The 17,464-nt window shown below is 47.0% G+C and overlaps 1 protein-coding gene across 1 annotated transcript; it reads right to left on the bottom strand.

Annotated features, from left to right (window-relative positions):
• Positions 1 to 6: 6 nt before the first annotated feature.
• TSEN2 (tRNA splicing endonuclease subunit 2) lies at positions 7 to 10,139 on the bottom strand. The gene is made up of 12 exons (XM_054280984.1): positions 10,075 to 10,139; positions 8,947 to 9,136; positions 8,146 to 8,227; positions 7,148 to 7,184; positions 4,320 to 4,809; positions 4,146 to 4,223; positions 3,664 to 3,714; positions 2,887 to 3,025; positions 1,877 to 1,913; positions 1,096 to 1,207; positions 625 to 714; positions 7 to 212 (listed from the first exon to the last, which is right to left on the bottom strand). The coding sequence occupies exons 2-12, from the start codon at positions 9,118 to 9,120 to the stop codon at positions 153 to 155; spliced, it is 1,350 nt and encodes a 449-aa protein (XP_054136959.1). The 5' UTR covers positions 9,121 to 9,136; positions 10,075 to 10,139; the 3' UTR covers positions 7 to 152.
• Positions 10,140 to 17,464: the final 7,325 nt, after the last annotated feature.

Here is a 17,464-nt window from a genome sequence, read left to right as displayed (position 1 = left end):
TCTCTCCAGTAAACATGATACACCTCATTTTAAACAGCATTTATACACACCATTTTATGTTGGTGGAAAATGTTCTGAGGCAGCAGTTCATCATGAGATCAGGTGAAAACCACCAAGAAGTGGATTTTAAAAAGGTTTTCTTGTGCAGTCAGTTAAAATTCATCGGGCTCGCTGCGCTCACGGGAGGAGACCCAACGGGACACGATCAGCTCCTGAAACAAACCCAGCAATTAGGAAGGAAAACCCCAAAAGCTGCAGGAAATCAGTGAGGGATGGGGACAGGTCTGTAAAACTGATTATGTGCGTTATGTGGCCACTGAGGTGTTTCAGTAGATGACTCTGTTTGCTCCTGAAGAGAGCTGAACTCTCACACTTTCCCCTTTTATTTCTGACCTTAGCTCAGCCCTGCCATCTCCACAGGGTTTTAGGATTCCCTAAATGTTTGCATGCACTGTGAGCAACATTCCCATTCACACAGGAGATGTTCAGCTTACAGAGATCCTGCAAAGCACTTTGCATGACTTGGGGCATGAAGGATTTTGATTTTATGTGCAAAACCCAACTCAAGGCAAAGAAGGAGACACAGTTCTCCCAGGGAGCTGTGGAAGGGCAGGAAGCACCCACCTGAACCTTGATCCTCTTCATGCACTCTGGGGTTGCCATCTCCTCTGCAGTCATGTCAGAAGGTCTGATCAAGTAGCACAGCATGAGCTCCTGTGGGCAGGAGCAAACACAGAATTTCAGTGGATATGGAGGCACCATGGAGCTCACACTGACAGTGTCAGGGAAATCCCAGTCTCAAAAGGAAAATCCTGGGACATGGAAAGGGCTTTAAAAACACAAGTGGCAGTCGGGAAACAAGGGTCCCTCAGGTCTTGCTGTTCCTCACACAACTTCTAACATTCCTACAAATGGCTAACTTTCATAATTATTATTTAACAACAATTCTTCCAGGATTCACCTGGAAACTTCTCTCCCACTGGCAGCTCAACATATTGTTCAGCAGTAGGATTCTCTTCCCAGCCTCAGTTAAATCCCTGCCCTTTGGAGCCAAACTTTACCATCCCAAGGCTGGTTTTACCCCAGAGCTTGTACCTTGGAAGCATTTGCATTTGTTCTGTTCAGGCCAGACAGCGACATCCAGCTGAGGGGTCTGCGAAGGGAACCTTCAAAATTATCATCCACCAGCTCAGCAATGACAGAGTAACTGGAAAACACAGCAGGCAGGACAAGTCAGAAAGGAAACTGGCATTTTCTGAAAACACAGCAGGCAGGACAGGTCACAGAAAGGAAATTGGCATTTTCTGAGGACAACTCAAGAACTAGGGGCCAAAAACTGGCTTTAAACAATCTGCCAGTTTGCAAGCTGTGATATTGAGTCTTTCTATAAGGAAAAGAGGAGAAATACTGAAGTTGTGCATGTGCCCAGTGGTGCATTCCCTCCCACCCTTCTGATGTTTGTAGCATTCTCTTTGTTAATGCCAAGCTGACATTTGTAACCAATTTATTACCTAGGAGTTCAACCTGACTAGCCAACAAATAAAGACAATTATCATCCCTTAAAAGTTCTCCCAAATTACCCAGACCATGTATTTTTCTAAGTCACTATTACAAAATCCAATTATTTTTCAGAGTCCATCATCACATGAGTACTAAATCATAACTAAATCACAACTGCAGCTTGTGATTTTGAATGCCTGTTATTTATATTCAAAGAAATGGTGTCATTTAGCTCCTCTGCTGAAAGGATTTTCACATTCCCGGTGTGAACACAGTATGTTGTGAGTGATGAGTATGTGCTGAACCAGTGAAGATGCTAAACTGGTGTGAGTGCAATTTAACTGAAGGAAATGAGGCAGAAACAGGAGTGTCAAACCTGGCATGGTAGAACGGGGGCCCTTTCCGATACAGCACTGAAACGAAAGAGAAACACCTCAGTCACATCAGAGTTAAAATGGGTTTAACACCAGGGCCCATCAAAATTGTCAAATGTTCTGTAAATTTTAATTACATGAGAAAAAAACCTCAACTCTTGTGAATTCTGCTCAGAGTTAGGTTGTCCCAGCAAGTGGAGAGAGGAAGAGCAGCAGAGTGACTCAGGGCAGGCAGGTCAAAGGCAAGGCAGAACCAGAGGAATTGGCAATTGTAGGAAAGTTTAGGATGGGATTTTTTGGCAGGGATGATGAATTCAGCCAGAGCTACACCCTGACCTAAAGGACTTGCTGAGCACCCCCCAAGCTGTGTCACCACTTCAGCAGCACTAAAACACCTGCTGGGCTGCACACATCCATAAACACCTGACTTCAGTGCATGTTCTGGAATTGCTGCACTGCTTGTGTTGACATGAGCCAAGTGGAGCTCTTGGGCTCCTCAGCAAGGACACCACTAATTACTTCGGGAATATTAAACCCCCAACCAATAACAGAAAAAAGCCAAGTCCATTTCTAGCTCCCCCAAACCCCACACAAAGAAACAATCCTGGCAGTGAGTTCAGCAGAAGTTCAGCTGCTCTGAACTGGGTGAATGAGGTGCATGAACTTCAGTGTGGATTGGGATCTGGACTCAAACCTGTTCTGTTAACACTGCAGCAGATGTGTTTAGGAGAGGACAGAGAAAGTTGGGAAGGGAATTTCAGTGCAATCCTGTAGGAATTATGACCCTCATGAAGCAAACCAGGCCTTCCAAACTCTCTTCACCTCCTGGACATGGGATGTTCCTTTCCACTCACATCCCAACTTCACTGCTAACCCAAATGTCCTCCTGCCAATGCAAGCAGCAAAGGCTGCTCCATCCAGTCCGGCAGCTCCTCACTGAACCCCCCTCTGGAGTTCTGCCCCTGGAGGAGGGGTGGCCAGGAAATGGCCCCATTTTTGGGGAGGTACTCACAGAGGTCCGTGCCATACTTCAGCCCCACCTTGGGCACCCAGCCCTTGCCCCTGAAGTAGTGGTAGGCCATGTAGGTGGTTTTGAAATCAGGCTTCACCTCACTGAACACTTCCCACAGCTTCACGATGCTCAGGGGCTCCTGCAAAGCACACAGCAAGGTCACTGCACTGAGAGAAACCAGCCATGCCCTGCTGCACAAATGCATGACAAACACCAAATTCCACAGCACCAAATACCAAATGACACAGCCACAGAGCAGGAACTGCAGGCAGTGAAACAGAACCCCTGCATTCAAGGCAGGCCTTGCTGCTCCACTTAGTGGCTCTTTTAGGCAGTTCACAATCAGTCCCATAACACTCCTGTTAAAGGAAAGGCTGATAAATCTTCAACTAAAAGCACAAGTTTGAATTATGATGGCATTACATTAATAATAGCTTGATAGAATGAATATCTAAAACTCCAAGCAATTTTGCCATGTCAGGTGTGATTATTTACCATATTATTTCTCCTGTATTTCCTGCCTAAGTTACAGCAAAAATCCTTTCTCTGCAGACAGACAGCTTCATTATATCTGTCTTGGTAAACTTAAAGCTTTCAGAGCTGTATTTCCTAAACAGAAATACCATTAGTTGTAAGAAAACCTTCCCAATCCCTGTGTTTGGTATTTCCTTCTCCAGAATTACCAGCACAAATCACTGCCACACAGGGGAAGATTCAGACCAAACCATATCCAGAGAAAAGCATCCCCAGTAATCCCAAATGAATCCAATCTCTTACCTCACCATAATAAATACTTAAACATCCCAGAGCATAGACCAAGAAAAAAGCCTGAAAAAACAAACAGAGGCAGTTTAAGTGACAGCTACATTCCTCCTGTAGTTTATACACAAAGTCTTGCAAGAACAAAGGCTTCAATCATTAATTTCCTACAATGTCATTAAAACTGACACATAAATATAATGAGAAGCAGCAGAATTGAAAGAGGATTCATACAAATGTTGTATTCCAGTCCTGTCACAGGTCTCTGTGTCAGTGGCATTACTCACCTAAAGCAAACAGGATTGGACTCTATTTTTTAACCACCTCATGTAATTAGCACAGCATAGTAAAGCCAAGTTTAATGACTAAGACAATCCAGGTCCTTAGGAGACACAGGACTCTGTATTTTAGAAACATATTTTAAATGGCAGTGTGACATAGATTAAGGTTTACTTTTTCAGATGAAAAGCAAACTAACTTGCACTGTGTTTGACACATACCTCTTCCAAGCTGAGTTGTAAGTACTCAAAAATCCTAAATGGGTTTTTTCTGCATACTAATACTTCCTTCTTGACAAGCTACAAGAAAAATTGGCTAGTATTAATATGTTGAACTGGAAAAAATATTGAATTCTGAAAGTAGCTTTATCTGAAAGATTAGATCTTTTTTCTTACATTCTCTTGTGCATGAGTAGAGTCATCTTCAGGACAGGAGCTGCCTTCTTCCTCCTCTTGCACCAGCACATATTCTGGAGCACATTCCCTTGAGTCCATCTCCTCCCAAGCCCTCTGCTCAGGGCTCTGCTTCCCCTCACAGCCCCAGGGCACAGCAGGGTGTGCATCCTCAGCCATTTCCCTGGGGTGCTCCTGTTCCTGGTCCCTGGAGGCTCTCCCAGGATCCAGGGCTGCATCTCCTCCCTCCTGGGAGTGCTGGTCCTGTCCCTCAGGGCTTTGGGCTCCCTCCCTGCCAGCAGATTTCCTGCCCAGTTCTGCATTTCCTGGGCTCCCTGTGGTGCAGCTGTGCCCAGCCTGTCCATCCCCATCCCCTGTGCAGAAGGGCAGCCCCAGGGGCTGGGTGTAACTCTCCAGGATCCTGCTGATGGAGCAGCTGTCCAGGCCCTGCTCCTGCAGCACACTCTGAGCCCACCGCACACGCCGCTGGTACCTGGGGACACAGAAATGGGGAACTGCAGGATTGAGCCTTTATTAACACTGCAAACCCCAGAGGTGCTGCACAGTGCACAAACACCCCCAGCAGCTCTGGGCACACATGGGATCAGTGCAGTGGGGCTCCAGTGTTTTAGGGAGCCTCATGAACACTTCAGCTTTTACACAGCCAAGGACTGAGGGCAGGAGCTGCAAACTCTGCTGTAACTGCCCTGGAAACAGCAATGGCACAGCAGAAACACCATCCTCCAGAAGGAATCACCCTTTGGAACTAAACCCCTCAGTTTGAACACAGAAGTGAGGAATTGCAGGGATGGAGCCTTTAATCAACACTGCAAACCCCAGAAGGTTCAGCACAGTGCACAAACACCTCCAGCAGCTGTGGGCACAAATGGGGCTCCAGTGTTTTAGGGAGCCTCATGAGCACCAAGCGCTGGGCAGGTTCAAGGAGCAGCAGCTTCATCAGGGAGAAAATCCCTTCTCCCATGAAAGCCTTAAACCTGAGTTCCCCACAAATTTAGAATTAGAACTGCAGGATTGAAACATGGAACAAGAGCCCTCCCACTTCAGCTTTTACACAAGGACTGAGGGCAGGAGCTGCAAACTCTGCTGTAACTGCCCTGGAAACTGCAATGGCACAGCAGAAACACCATCCTCCAGTAGGAATCACCCTTTGGAACTAAACCCCTCAGTTTGAACACAGAAGTGAGGAATTGCAGGGATGGAGCCTTTAATCAACACTGCAAACCCCAGAAGGCTCAGCACAGTGCACAAACATCCCCAGCAGCTGTGGGCACACATGGGATCCATGCTGTGGGGCTCCAGTGTTTTAGGGAGCCTCATGAACACTAGGATTCTGCTGCCTGCTGTGACTTTGCTTGGCCTTTTCATTTCCCTGGCAGCAAACAGCATTGCTGAGCCCTGCCAAGTGCTGGGCAGGTTCAAGGAGCAGCAGCTTCACCAGGGAGAAAATCCCTTCTCCCAGGGGCTGAATTCCCCACAAATTTGGAATTGGAATTGCAGGATTGAAACATGGACCAAGAACCCTCCCACTTCAGCTTTTACACAGCCAAGGACTGAGAGCAGGAGCTGCAAACTCTGCTGTAACTGCCCTGGAAACTGCAATGGCACAGCAGGAACAGCAGTGGAAAACTCTCCAGCAGGAACCACCCTTTGGAACCAAACCCCTCAGTTATATCCCTCAGAAATTACAAAAATTCCACCACTGACATATTTACAACTTTCAGCTACTACTTCTAATAGTTTTCAATCATGACAGAGTTTTTAGCACCTTTTCAGTTCCTTCTCTTGGAAAATAACATTAATTAATTATTAATAACATTCAATGTTATTAAAATAACATGAAGTCAGTCGAAACATGACTCTTCACTCTGTGAAGGTGAAAATCTTGTACAGCATTTTTGATTTCCCTGAACAAAATCCTCAGGCAGTAATTTCAGCCCAGGTAACAAGGACATTAAATGCAAATTCCATGTGTCAACACAAACACAAGTGCAGGCTCCTGATAAAGCTGGATGATTCAGGGCTCTGCTCTTTGTTATATAAAGGACATTCCTCTCTGTCTTATCATTTAATTACCATTTAATTGGCACTTGCAGAACATTTTGTGCACCAATCAAATCACACCTTTATTGATGCTCAGCCTCTGCAAGCAGCAGTAGCTGTAGCAGCATTAGTAATAATATGGTTACTGTTTTTCTTACCTAAAATTGAGAGCAAAATTTTCAAATTTAAGTGAAGTTTTTTAGTTATCATAAGATTAAAACCAACTGAGTAACTCACCTGCACATGCTTAATATTTTATACACTATTTAAGCAGAACAAAAATAAATATGTGGTCCAACACTAAGTTCTGCTAAGTGTACAAACTACCAATGTTAACTGAGACTTAAAAAAGGTAAAATATCAAAGTACTGTAAAAGTTCAAGATAAAAACCCGATATAGAAGAGATATTTTAAATAGCCTGCCCCAGAAACTTCTTTTCCTGCTCCTCACCTGGAGAATGTCTATTATGCTTGTAATTGTTATTAATTAATTGTAATTGTTATTAATTAATTACCCATTCTGTGCAGGCACTGAGCTTTGGCTGCTGTTCAGCAATCAGCACCTACAAGCCTGCATGAAAAACCACCCTGAGGATCATCCCCTGCCCTATTTATACTTCTAAAGTGATTTATAAATGAAATAATCAGAAAAGAAATGGAAGCAAGTCAACCTCATTATTTATACAGCCAAGAACCTGAAACCCAGTGTGAGAAATATAAACCACAACAATCTGTTTCCTAAAAACACCAAAAAAAGCAAATTCACTTACTTTTGGGATGTAATTATGGGCATGTTTGTGTTAACACCTGTGTAAAGAAAAACCATACATTGTTTCATCAACAGAAAAATGGTTTTGTGCGATTTTGGTCACTGGGTGATCTGCACTTGGGAATTGTCCCCATTTTCAGCCCTCAAAGCCATTTTGGTGCCACTTTTCAAGCAGGGACACAGCAGAACCAGGAAAGTGTTGTTTTGGTTTTTTAAAGATTTTTTAGCTTTCTGATGTTGACATTCTTGTAGTGAACTTTCTCACACACTTTCTGTAAATAACTCATTGCTTTGCATTCTTTTACGGAGGAGGAGAAAGTTGATGGGCTGTTGGTTTGACCAGTGTCATTGGAGAGGTGGCACTGTCACCCTCCAATACGCTGTCACTCTTGGAAATCTATAAATGTTGGAATCAGAAAATAAACTTCCCTTTTCCTTCACCTTGAGAGCAGCAGTGTGAGCTTGTGTTTTTTGTGTACTATAGTGACAGAAAGGCACAAACGTCACAGCCTGCACAGAGGAGAATTAAATACACTTTTTTCTCCAGACAGTTATGGAGGGACAGGATAAAATCCAGTGATGGCCTCTGGGACTTCAGTGTCATGGCAGAGGTGAGTACAAAATGAGTTTTACATAAACAGCTGAGAGCAGGCTGGGTGTGACTGAAACCTTCACCAATCCTTCCCTCATCATTTCAGGGACACCAAAAGCTGCAGATTATACCCAAGGAAAATAGGGGGGAAAAAAGCCCCAGGATGATCCCTTTACTTCAATCTTCCCAAGCAACAGCTCAGTGAAGGTTTGGGTGAATGCACTAAGGAATTATCCACATGGATTCCAACTCTTGGATTTTTCCTAGGCACGAGTGAGGGGAGAGACAGACATCCTTCACCTGATCCAATCCAGCAAATTATTCTGCATGTAATTCATAAAAATATGCCTTCAATAGGTGAGAAGAGCTCCCAGAGCAGTGCTGGGCTACAAACAGCCCCCTCTTACCTCTCCACTTGGCCACCAGCTGAGGATCTGAAATGCTGAACACGGGGCGGCTCCTGGAGAGGATCCCTTTGCCAAAATAGCCCTGCAAGGGACAGAAAACCCCAAATCACCTCATGGAACACACATCAACTTCTTCCCACTTATAAATTGTGCAATAGTGGCATCAGCTGGAACAAACAGCTCAACTCCTGCAGCATGTCAGCCCTGCCTAAAGCTTGTTTAGCTGCTGGTTCAGTATTAAACCTGATTTAAACAAGTGTTTAAATCCCATTTAGCCTGGAGAGTGTTGGGTCTTCTCCCTGAACTCTAAATATCTAAAACCTCCCAGGAAATGTTTGAAAACAACACCTGAAACCAAGGAGATAGCACTGCATTAGAATGGTACTCAGACACAAAAAACTGAACACAGCTTGTTTCACACAGGAATAAATCACTCTGAAGTTAAAAGAATTATACAAGCACTTATAAAACATTAATATTGCAACCTCCTCATCTTTAAAAACAAGAAAATGCTTTGAAAAGTTGCATGAAATGTTGAAAGGAGACATAAACATGAAGGCTTTGCAGCTGTTTCTTAGCTCACAATGTCAATTCATTCCAACATTTATTTCCTTGGATAAGAAACTTTTCACATTTGACGCACAATATATTTTTTTTGCAGTGATTTCAGGAGAGAAAGGAAATATGGAGAATCACAGGAGGCTGAAGGAGCAGATAAGATAAAGGCAGCAGATTTGAACCAGTGTTGTGTTTTACCTGCATTAAAAACACTACAAATATTGTGCAAACAGGGTGCAGCACCTTGTTGTAGAGCTGTTCAATATCCTCGGGGTTCCTCACAATCACGTTGTTGTTGATGATCTCAGCCTGGCAGAGTCTGAAATCCTTCCCCCCCACTTCTACAGGAAAGGGAGCCTTGTAGGACTCGAAAACTCTTCTTTTCCTTTTTGGGGGGTGAAAAACTGCTTCTGCCATGTCTTATTTTATCCTCCTAAGGAGTGGAAAGAAAAGATTTAACACCTGGGAATTAAGGTTCGCCCATTTTTTTGTATTTCAGCAAATACAAAATACTCCTACAGCAGCACATTCTCAGTGGATGCTGCAGGGTGACACAGGTTTCATTCTGCAATTCTGTCACCAAACAAACAGGCAGGGATGTGCTGGAGATCTCGGATCTGCCTCTGGGGCATCCCCAGCACAGCGGACAGGGCTGCTCCTCAGCCCAGAGCTTATGAAGGAAACTCCAGAAATAAAGGAGTAAAATACATCCCCTCAGGGCTGCCCCGGATGCCCTCATGGCTGCCCCGGATCCCCTTAGGGCTGCCCCGGGATCCCCTCAGGGCTGACCCGGGATCCCTCAGGGCTTCGCCGGGATCCCTCAGGGCTGCCCCGGATCCCCTCAGGGCTGTCCCGGGATCCCCTCAGGGCTGACCCGGGATCCCCTCAGGGCTGACCTGGGATACCCTCAAGGCTGACCCGCATCCCCTCATGGCTGTCTCGGATCTCTCAGGGCTGCCCCGGGATCCCCTCAGGGCTCCGCTGGGATCCCTCAGGGCTGCCATGGATCCCCTCAAGGCTGACGGGACAGCTGATCCCCGCCGGGACAGCCAGACCCTGATGCAAGACCCGCACTCGGCCCGGGGTGTCCCGGTGGGTTTGAGGGGCAGTGTCTGGTCCCGGGTCGTGCCGGTGGATTTGAGGGGCAGTGTCCGGTCCCGGGGTGTCCCGGTGGGTTTGAGGGGCAATGTCCGATCCCGGGGTGTCCCGGTGGGTTTGAAGGGCAGTGTCCGGTCCCGGGGTGTCCCGGTGGGTTTGAAGGGCAGTGTCCGGTCCCGGGGTGTCCCGGTGGGTTTGGGGGGCAGTGTCCGGTCCCGGTGGGTTCGGGCAGATCGAGCCGGGCCGTTCCCGCCGCCCGCGCGCGCCACGCACCGTCACTGTCACCGTCACCGCCGCGCCGCCACCGCGCCTGCGCACTGAGCCCGCGCGGGAACGGCTCCGCCCCCGGCTCCGCCCCCGGTACCGCCCCCCTCCATTCCCGGTACCGCTCCATCCCTGCCCATCGGTTCCGCTCCATCCCTAGTCACGGTCTATCCCCCGTCCCCCTCCGTCCCCATTTTGCGTTCCATTCCCGGTCCCGATCTAACCCCCGCCCCGGTCCCGCTCCCGGTCCCGCTTCCGGTCCTGGTCTCGCTCCATCCTCGGTCCCTCTCCATCCCTGCCCCACCTCATCCCCGCCCATCGGTCCCGCACTATTCCCGGTCCCGATCTAACCCCCCCCGCCCCGCTCCATCCCCGGTCCCGCTCCATTCTCGCCTGGGGGTTCGGTCCCACTTCGTCCTAGCCCAGAGGGAGATCCGGTCCCTGCCGGGGGGTTCCGGTCCTGGTTCACCCCGGTCCCGCTCCATCCCCGGTCCAGGGGAGGTTTCGGTCCCGCTCCATCCCCGGTCCAGGATGGAGGTTTCGGTCCCGCTCCATCCCCGCGGGACGGGCCCGGTCCCGCTCGCGTGTCCCGCCCCGGCAGAGGTGGGGACGCGGTGTCCGGCCCCGGCTGCCGGCCCCGAGCCAGGGATGCTCCCGGCACGGAAGGACCGGGAATGTGCTCCCGGCTCCGCTGCCGGGCTGCCCAGACGGGCTGCGGGGCTGTCCCTCCCGGGATGTGCTGATGTCCCTCCCGGGGACAAATCACATTGGAGGCTTTAGTGTGACCAAAGTGAGAGAAGCTTTTGGAGTGAGAGATGAGCTCCGTGAGCAGAGGCAGGAGGCACACACGGAGATGATTAGTTAGAGACAGATTGGGACAATGTTCTGCTCGTTTGGCTCCGGGACACAGCCCGTGGCTCGGTGGCACCCGGGACAAGGCACCGCTGTCCCACCAGTTGAGGCTGATCCCGCAGCTCAGAGCCAGCTCGGCACGACGGGCTTGTGCAGCTATAAAATAAAAGCACTTGAATGAAATACAAAGCATTTTCACTATTTAGGTCTCTTTCTACACCTTGAGCCCTGCTTGACAAACCCATGGTCACACCTTCACCTGCTCCTGTTTGAAGCACCTGGGAGGTGCCACTGTCACCAAAGAGGAGTGAGACAATTTGGCTCCAGACACTCAGCAGAGAATTCTGATTCCCAGCAGAGACCAGGGATGAAAAGCTGCAATAATACATCCTTTTAGGAGGTATTTTATCTCATTCCTGCTTTTTTATGGTGAGCCAAAGGGCAGGCAATAGCGATTACAAGGCCAGACAGGAATTATTGCACAAAACATGGGAACACTCAGCTTGTGTTCTCACAGTTATTGCCTGCAGAAGTGTGCTTGATACACCAGCTCAGGGCTTTTTTGATGTTGATTTGCATAAAAAGTGTTGAAGCCAAACCTCGGAGGGGCCTGATGTGTTCCTGTCACAAAGCACAGAGATGCTCTGGCAACTTCAGGTTCATTCTCAGAGCTCTGCCATTGAAATACCCGAATTAAAATATTCCAGGCAACAAAATGAAAGTGACCCAGCATCAAAGATGTCACTCTGATTCAAAATTCCTCCTAAATTGGTCAAACCAAGTCTCACTTGAATGAAAGCAGGTTTATCTCTGCTAGTATATCTGGATTTTCTCTTTGTGCAGACACATTTACTATGAGACGTTCCCTGCAGGGAGAAGCAGACAAAACACGAGGAGCTACAGGCCACTCACATTTCCTTATCAGCCTGCAGCCTTGGACAGAACCCACGGCCAGCCCCTCAATTAACTCACTCACACTCCTGTTTCTTCACCTATTATCTGCTCCCGTCCCTGATAAGCTGCAGCCAGAACTTGCTGTCTGAAGGACAAGCGTTGCATGAGTCACACCTCGTTTCCTTTATCTATCAATTTCTGTATCAATAATTGTGCAGACACTCTCAGCAGTGTCTGCATGTCCCTGCTGATGATGATGAGGCAGCACCCAGTGACAGGCTCTGCCCTCGAGGTCACCAGGAAGCCAGGAATGTCACCCGGCTGTCAGGAGCCACAATGAAAGAATCTGTGTCTCAACACAACAGCACAAGGCTGAAATCACCCAGTCTAGAAATTGTACAGAAATTAAGGTGTCCAGGGTGTCTACACTGGAGCATGGATACTTGCATGTACATACCTAGCAAAAACTGACAATAAGGTTAGGACTAAGTCTGTTGTCCTTGGGTGTGTGTGACAGCCTCTTGACATCTTCAGTGTCTTGCTTTTTATAAGTTACAAGAATGTAAAATTTGGTGTGTGATTGGTTGATGATTTATGACCATTGTTTGTATTTTTGTTTGGTTTTTTGGGGGGGGATTAGTTCTGGGGTTAATTCTATGTTTGTTTTGGGGTGGTTATGGAGTGATGATGATGGTTGGTTGTTGTTTTTGACACTAGGAAATATAGAGGAAGGTTAATTGAAAGTGTATTGATTGTCGCAGACATCTTTTATGAAAAATCCTTTCCTGAGGATTTTTCCTCCTGAGAAGCCTGAGAGGCCTCAGGAACAAAATGTAAACAATGGTTATCTGCTGCTGTGGAATGCAACAGGTAGATCTTTAATTAGCCCATCTTAGATGTTTGTAATTAATGGCCAATCACAGCCCAGCTGAATCGGACGGAAAGCCGAGCCACAGACCTTTGTTATCATTCTTTGGTATTCTATTCTTCACCAGCCTTCTGATGAAACCTTTTCTTCTATTCTTTTAGAATAGTTTTAATGTAATATATATCATAAAATAATAAATCAGCCTTCTGAAACATGGAGTCAGATCCTCGTCTCTTTCCTCATCCAAGAACCCCTGTGAACACTGTCACAATTGATGATAAATGATTTGGATAATGTAGGGATATATGGTTTAATTATTTAATAAGTAAAAAAAAGTCAAGAGAAAAAAAAAGAACACGTAAAATGGGATTTAAATGTTTGTTCCTAGTAAATATGTGAACAGACCTGCATGGTCCTGCAGGACCACTGGGATATGGGAGGAGCAAAACAATGTTGTACCTGTGAGTGAGGATTGTGTCCCTCACCGGGGCTTTTCACAGGCTGAACAAACACTCAGGAGCAGAACAAATAAAGCTCATCCTGCCTCCAGACACGGGGCTGCGCTAAAAGCCCTGCAGATCGCTTTGCTGGCTGTTTTCAGGGCGAGTTTTTGCTCCCTGGAGCGCTCCAGCTGTGCCCTGCAGGGTGCAGCTCCTGCCCTGCCATCCCTGCTCTGCCCCTCCCTGTGCTGGGAATGGCACCGGGAACAGGGAATTCCCTGCTGTCCCGGCTGCTTCAGGGCTCTCAACCACAGCATTCAACTGCTCACTATGTCGCAGAATCCCAGAATCACAGAATCCCAGAATCCCGGAATCCCAGAATCCCAGAATCCCAGAATCCCGGAATTACAGATTCACAGAATTACAGAATCCTGGAATCCCAGAATCCCAGAATCCCAGAATCACAGATTCACAGAATCACAGAATCCCAGAATCATGGAATCACAGAAACCCAGAATCCCAGAATCCCAGAATTGCAGAATCCCAGAATCTCAAAATCACAGAATCCCAGAATCATGGAATCCCAGAATCCTGGAATCCCAGAATCCCAGAATCCCAGAATCATGGAATCCCAGAATCCCAGAATCCCAGAATCCCAGAATCACAGAATCCCGGAATCACAGAATCCCAGAATCACAGAATCTCAGAATCACAGAATCCCAGAATCACGGAATCACAGAATGATGAGGTTGGAAGAGACCTCCAAGATCATCAAGTCCAACCCATGCCCTAACACCTCAAATGTACTGTAGCACCAAGTGCCATGTCCAGTCTTTTTTTAAACACATCCAGAGATGGTGATTCTATCACCTCCCTGGGAAGAGCATTCCAGCACTTTATTATTCTTTCTGTGAAAAACTTTTCCCTGATATCCAACCTATACCTTCTTTGACATAACTTGAGGCTGTGTCCTCTGCTTCTGTCAGAGCCCGACCCCACCTGAGCACAACCTCCCTTCAGGAAGGTGTAGAGAGCAATGATGTCACCTCTGAGCATCCTTTTCTGCAGGCTGAGCACCCCCAGCTCCCTCAGGGGTTCCTCACAGGGTTTGTTTTGTGTTCCCAGCCCCTCTCCAGCCTCGATTCCTCCTCTGGATGTGCTCCAGCCCCTCAATGTCCTCCCCAAACTGAGGGCCCAGAACTGCACACAGCATTTCTTGATACTGGGCTGATTTATTGCATTATTAAATTAAGGTCCAAGGCAATGTCAGCTTCCTGCCAAGGCTGATAGGACTCTCCCCTAAACCACCGTGGCTGCGACCCTTCAACCCTGGCACAGTTGCCTTTGCTGCCTGACTCTCAATGCCCCATTGTCTGCACTGCCAGCCCCAGAAATTCAGATATAAATCCCAGAAATATGGATATAAATACAGATGTGTTATGGCATCCATGTCAGATCCACAGGAACCCCTCTGAACTCCCAGTGCCTTTCCAGGGGAGGATGCTCCTGTCTGTGCTGCCCCAGGATTTCTCAGACAGAGCTGCAAACCAGTTCCAGTGGCAGGACACGATGTCCCTGCCAGGCTCACTGAACTCCTCCTGTGACCACACACGTGGTGATTTCCTCTAAAATCCGCACAGCATTTGCAGCGCTGCTCTCTCAGCCTGCCTGTGGTTTGTGTCTTTCCACAGGCACTGTTTCATTGTGAAGCCCATCTGGAAGAAATATTCCCCTTATAAAACAGGAGCTCATTTTATATTATATGAACTAATATTTAACAGCTAATATTAACGAGGGGCTGTGCTGTGAAGTTTCTACACCAGTAAAATGGAGTTGCCATGTGCAGGAAGGCACAGGGAGGTTTTGTTATCCAGGGTGGTTTTTTTGAGTGTTTGGGGGTTTTAGAGGCAGTTGGGAGTTAATTCTCAGTCCTATCTCAGCCAAAACATACAGGCCAGGTACTCCTTAAATACATATTTTACATGCTTAGGCTTATTAAAAGAAACAGAAATGTCAGCCTGTAAAACTATTTGCCCATGCAGAAAGCCACTCATAAAATCATAAAAGAATGATCTGTTCTTACAGTGTCTTTAGGTAATTTTGGAATCCGTGCCAAGAAATAAAAGGGTTTTGCATGAAATTCAAGTCATGATTTGTCATTGTAATAATTTCTGTCTGGCTTTGACAGAATGTTCCTGTAAAATTTTGTTATCCCATCCGTGTTGCAATCCACAAAGCCCCCATGATGACACTCTCCTTTCTGGATTTTCTTTCTCACAAGGTGATGCAGACAGCAGTGGGAGGATGGGCTGTAGTTATTTACATTAGCCAGCTCCAGTTTCCCCAGACTGACAGAAATTCCCATGGAAATTCTGGTTACATTAACTTTGACAGAGATATGGGACTGTTTTTGGAAACTTTAAAAAAACACCAACAACTAGGGAATACTTTTCATTTTTATTAACATGCAGCATCTTAATTTTGTTTATTAAAGAAATAAATCAAGGTTGGTTTCTGCTTAGTTTCAGATGGTTTTCACAGGAGACAAAAAAAGAGAAGTCAAATACTGGCCAAGCATCAACCCAGGGAGGAATCCCATAATAGCAGCAATCCCGAGGAGGATGGCAGTGAAGGGAGCAGCATGAGAAAAGAGGATTTTGGAGATGAGAATGGCATGGGTGTGTTTGCTTCAGACATGGACAGTGACTGTGGGTTCTTGGAAATTAAACACACTTGGATGTGGCATTCTTGCAGGATCCATCCCATTATCCCATCCCATTATCCCATCCCATCCCTCCATCCCATTGTCCCATCCCATCCCATCCATCCAATCCAATCCAATCCAATCCAATCCAATCCAATCCCATCCCATTATCCCATCCCGTCCCATCCCATCCCATCCCATCCCATCCCAGCCTATCCCATTATCCCATCCCATCCCATCCCATCCCATCCCATCCCATCCCATTATCCCATCCCATGGATCCCATGGATCCCATCCCATCCCATCCCATGGATCCCATTATCCGATCTCATTATCCCATCCCCTCCCATGGATGCCATGGATACCATGGATCCCATCCCATCCCATGGATCCCATGGGTCCCATCCCATCCCATGGATCCCATGGACCCCATCCCATGGATCCCATTATCCCATCCCATCCCTCCCATCCCATTATCCCATCCCATCCCATGGATCCCATGGATCCCATGGATCCCATCCCATCCCATCCCATCCCATCCCATCATCCCATCCCATCCCATCCCATCCCATCCCATCCCATCCCATTATCCCATCCCATCTGGGCCTTCTGAGGCCATCCCAGTCACTCCCTGCCCTCAATTTCTGTTCCAGATGTGTTAGAAAATGATGTGGACATTAATTGAAAATGATGTGAACATTAACTGAAATGATGTGAACATTAATTAACTGAAATGATGTGACCATTAATTAACTGAAATGATGTGAACATTGATTTTCTCTGCCCCAGCCCCCCAGAGCCCCTGCTTCCCTTCTCCCCCTGGGAACAAACGCCAAAGCTCTGAGCTGGCCACTCCAGGGGAATTAAGGGCACTCAAACCCGCTGATTTTCTCCCAGCCCTGCAGCTCCAGTGCCACATTTATTTACCTTTAGCTGCAGAACCATTTGTTTCTGCGTGCCTCATTAGTTTTTCTGCTCCATCAGTCCCTGGCTGAGCTGCTCAATGAGGCAAATCCTCTCTTTGGCCAAATCCTGACTCCCTCACCTTCACCTCGTGTGGCTCAGCACACAGCTGGGCACAAAACCCTCCAGGTTCCAGCAAGATGAGCAGCAAAAGTTCATTTTTTGGGTGTGTATCCAGTTGGGAAGGGCACAGTAAGGGTTGGGAGTCTCCACTAGGTGTCCATGTTTCTGCAATTTTCATTTAGGGCTCCACTCAGCCCTGCAGAATGCACAGCAATTGTTCTGCTCCACTGCCAGATGGAAATGGGAGATAGATTTTATATCAGTCAGGGGTGCACCTGGGCCTGCACCTCAAAAGGCACAAAACACTCAAAAATCACCTTTAAATTGCACATCTCAGACACCCAAACCAGTCCTGCAAGGGCTGGCAGAATTTTCAGATATTGATTATTGCCTCTCTTGCTTTTTCTGATGTTTCCAAATTATTGCATGCTTTGTTTTAACTTGTAGGAACACACAGAAAAAGCTTTCCAGATTTTTAGTGGGGTTTTCAAAGTATTTTCTAATTTGACTCCCAGTTTTTCTGGGATGGGATAGGATAATGGGATGGATCCTGCAAGAACTCCACATCCAATTATTACATGCTTTGTATTAACTTGTAGGAACAAACAGAAAAAG

Source organism: Melozone crissalis, unplaced genomic scaffold (assembly GCF_028551555.1).
Source record: "Melozone crissalis strain CALT ecotype California unplaced genomic scaffold, PUWL_Pcris_2 ptg000029l_1, whole genome shotgun sequence".
Taxonomy (NCBI): Eukaryota; Metazoa; Chordata; class Aves; order Passeriformes; family Passerellidae; genus Melozone; species Melozone crissalis.
Note: the sequence above shows the minus strand (reverse complement) of the source record. Positions and strands in the feature narration are given on the sequence as shown.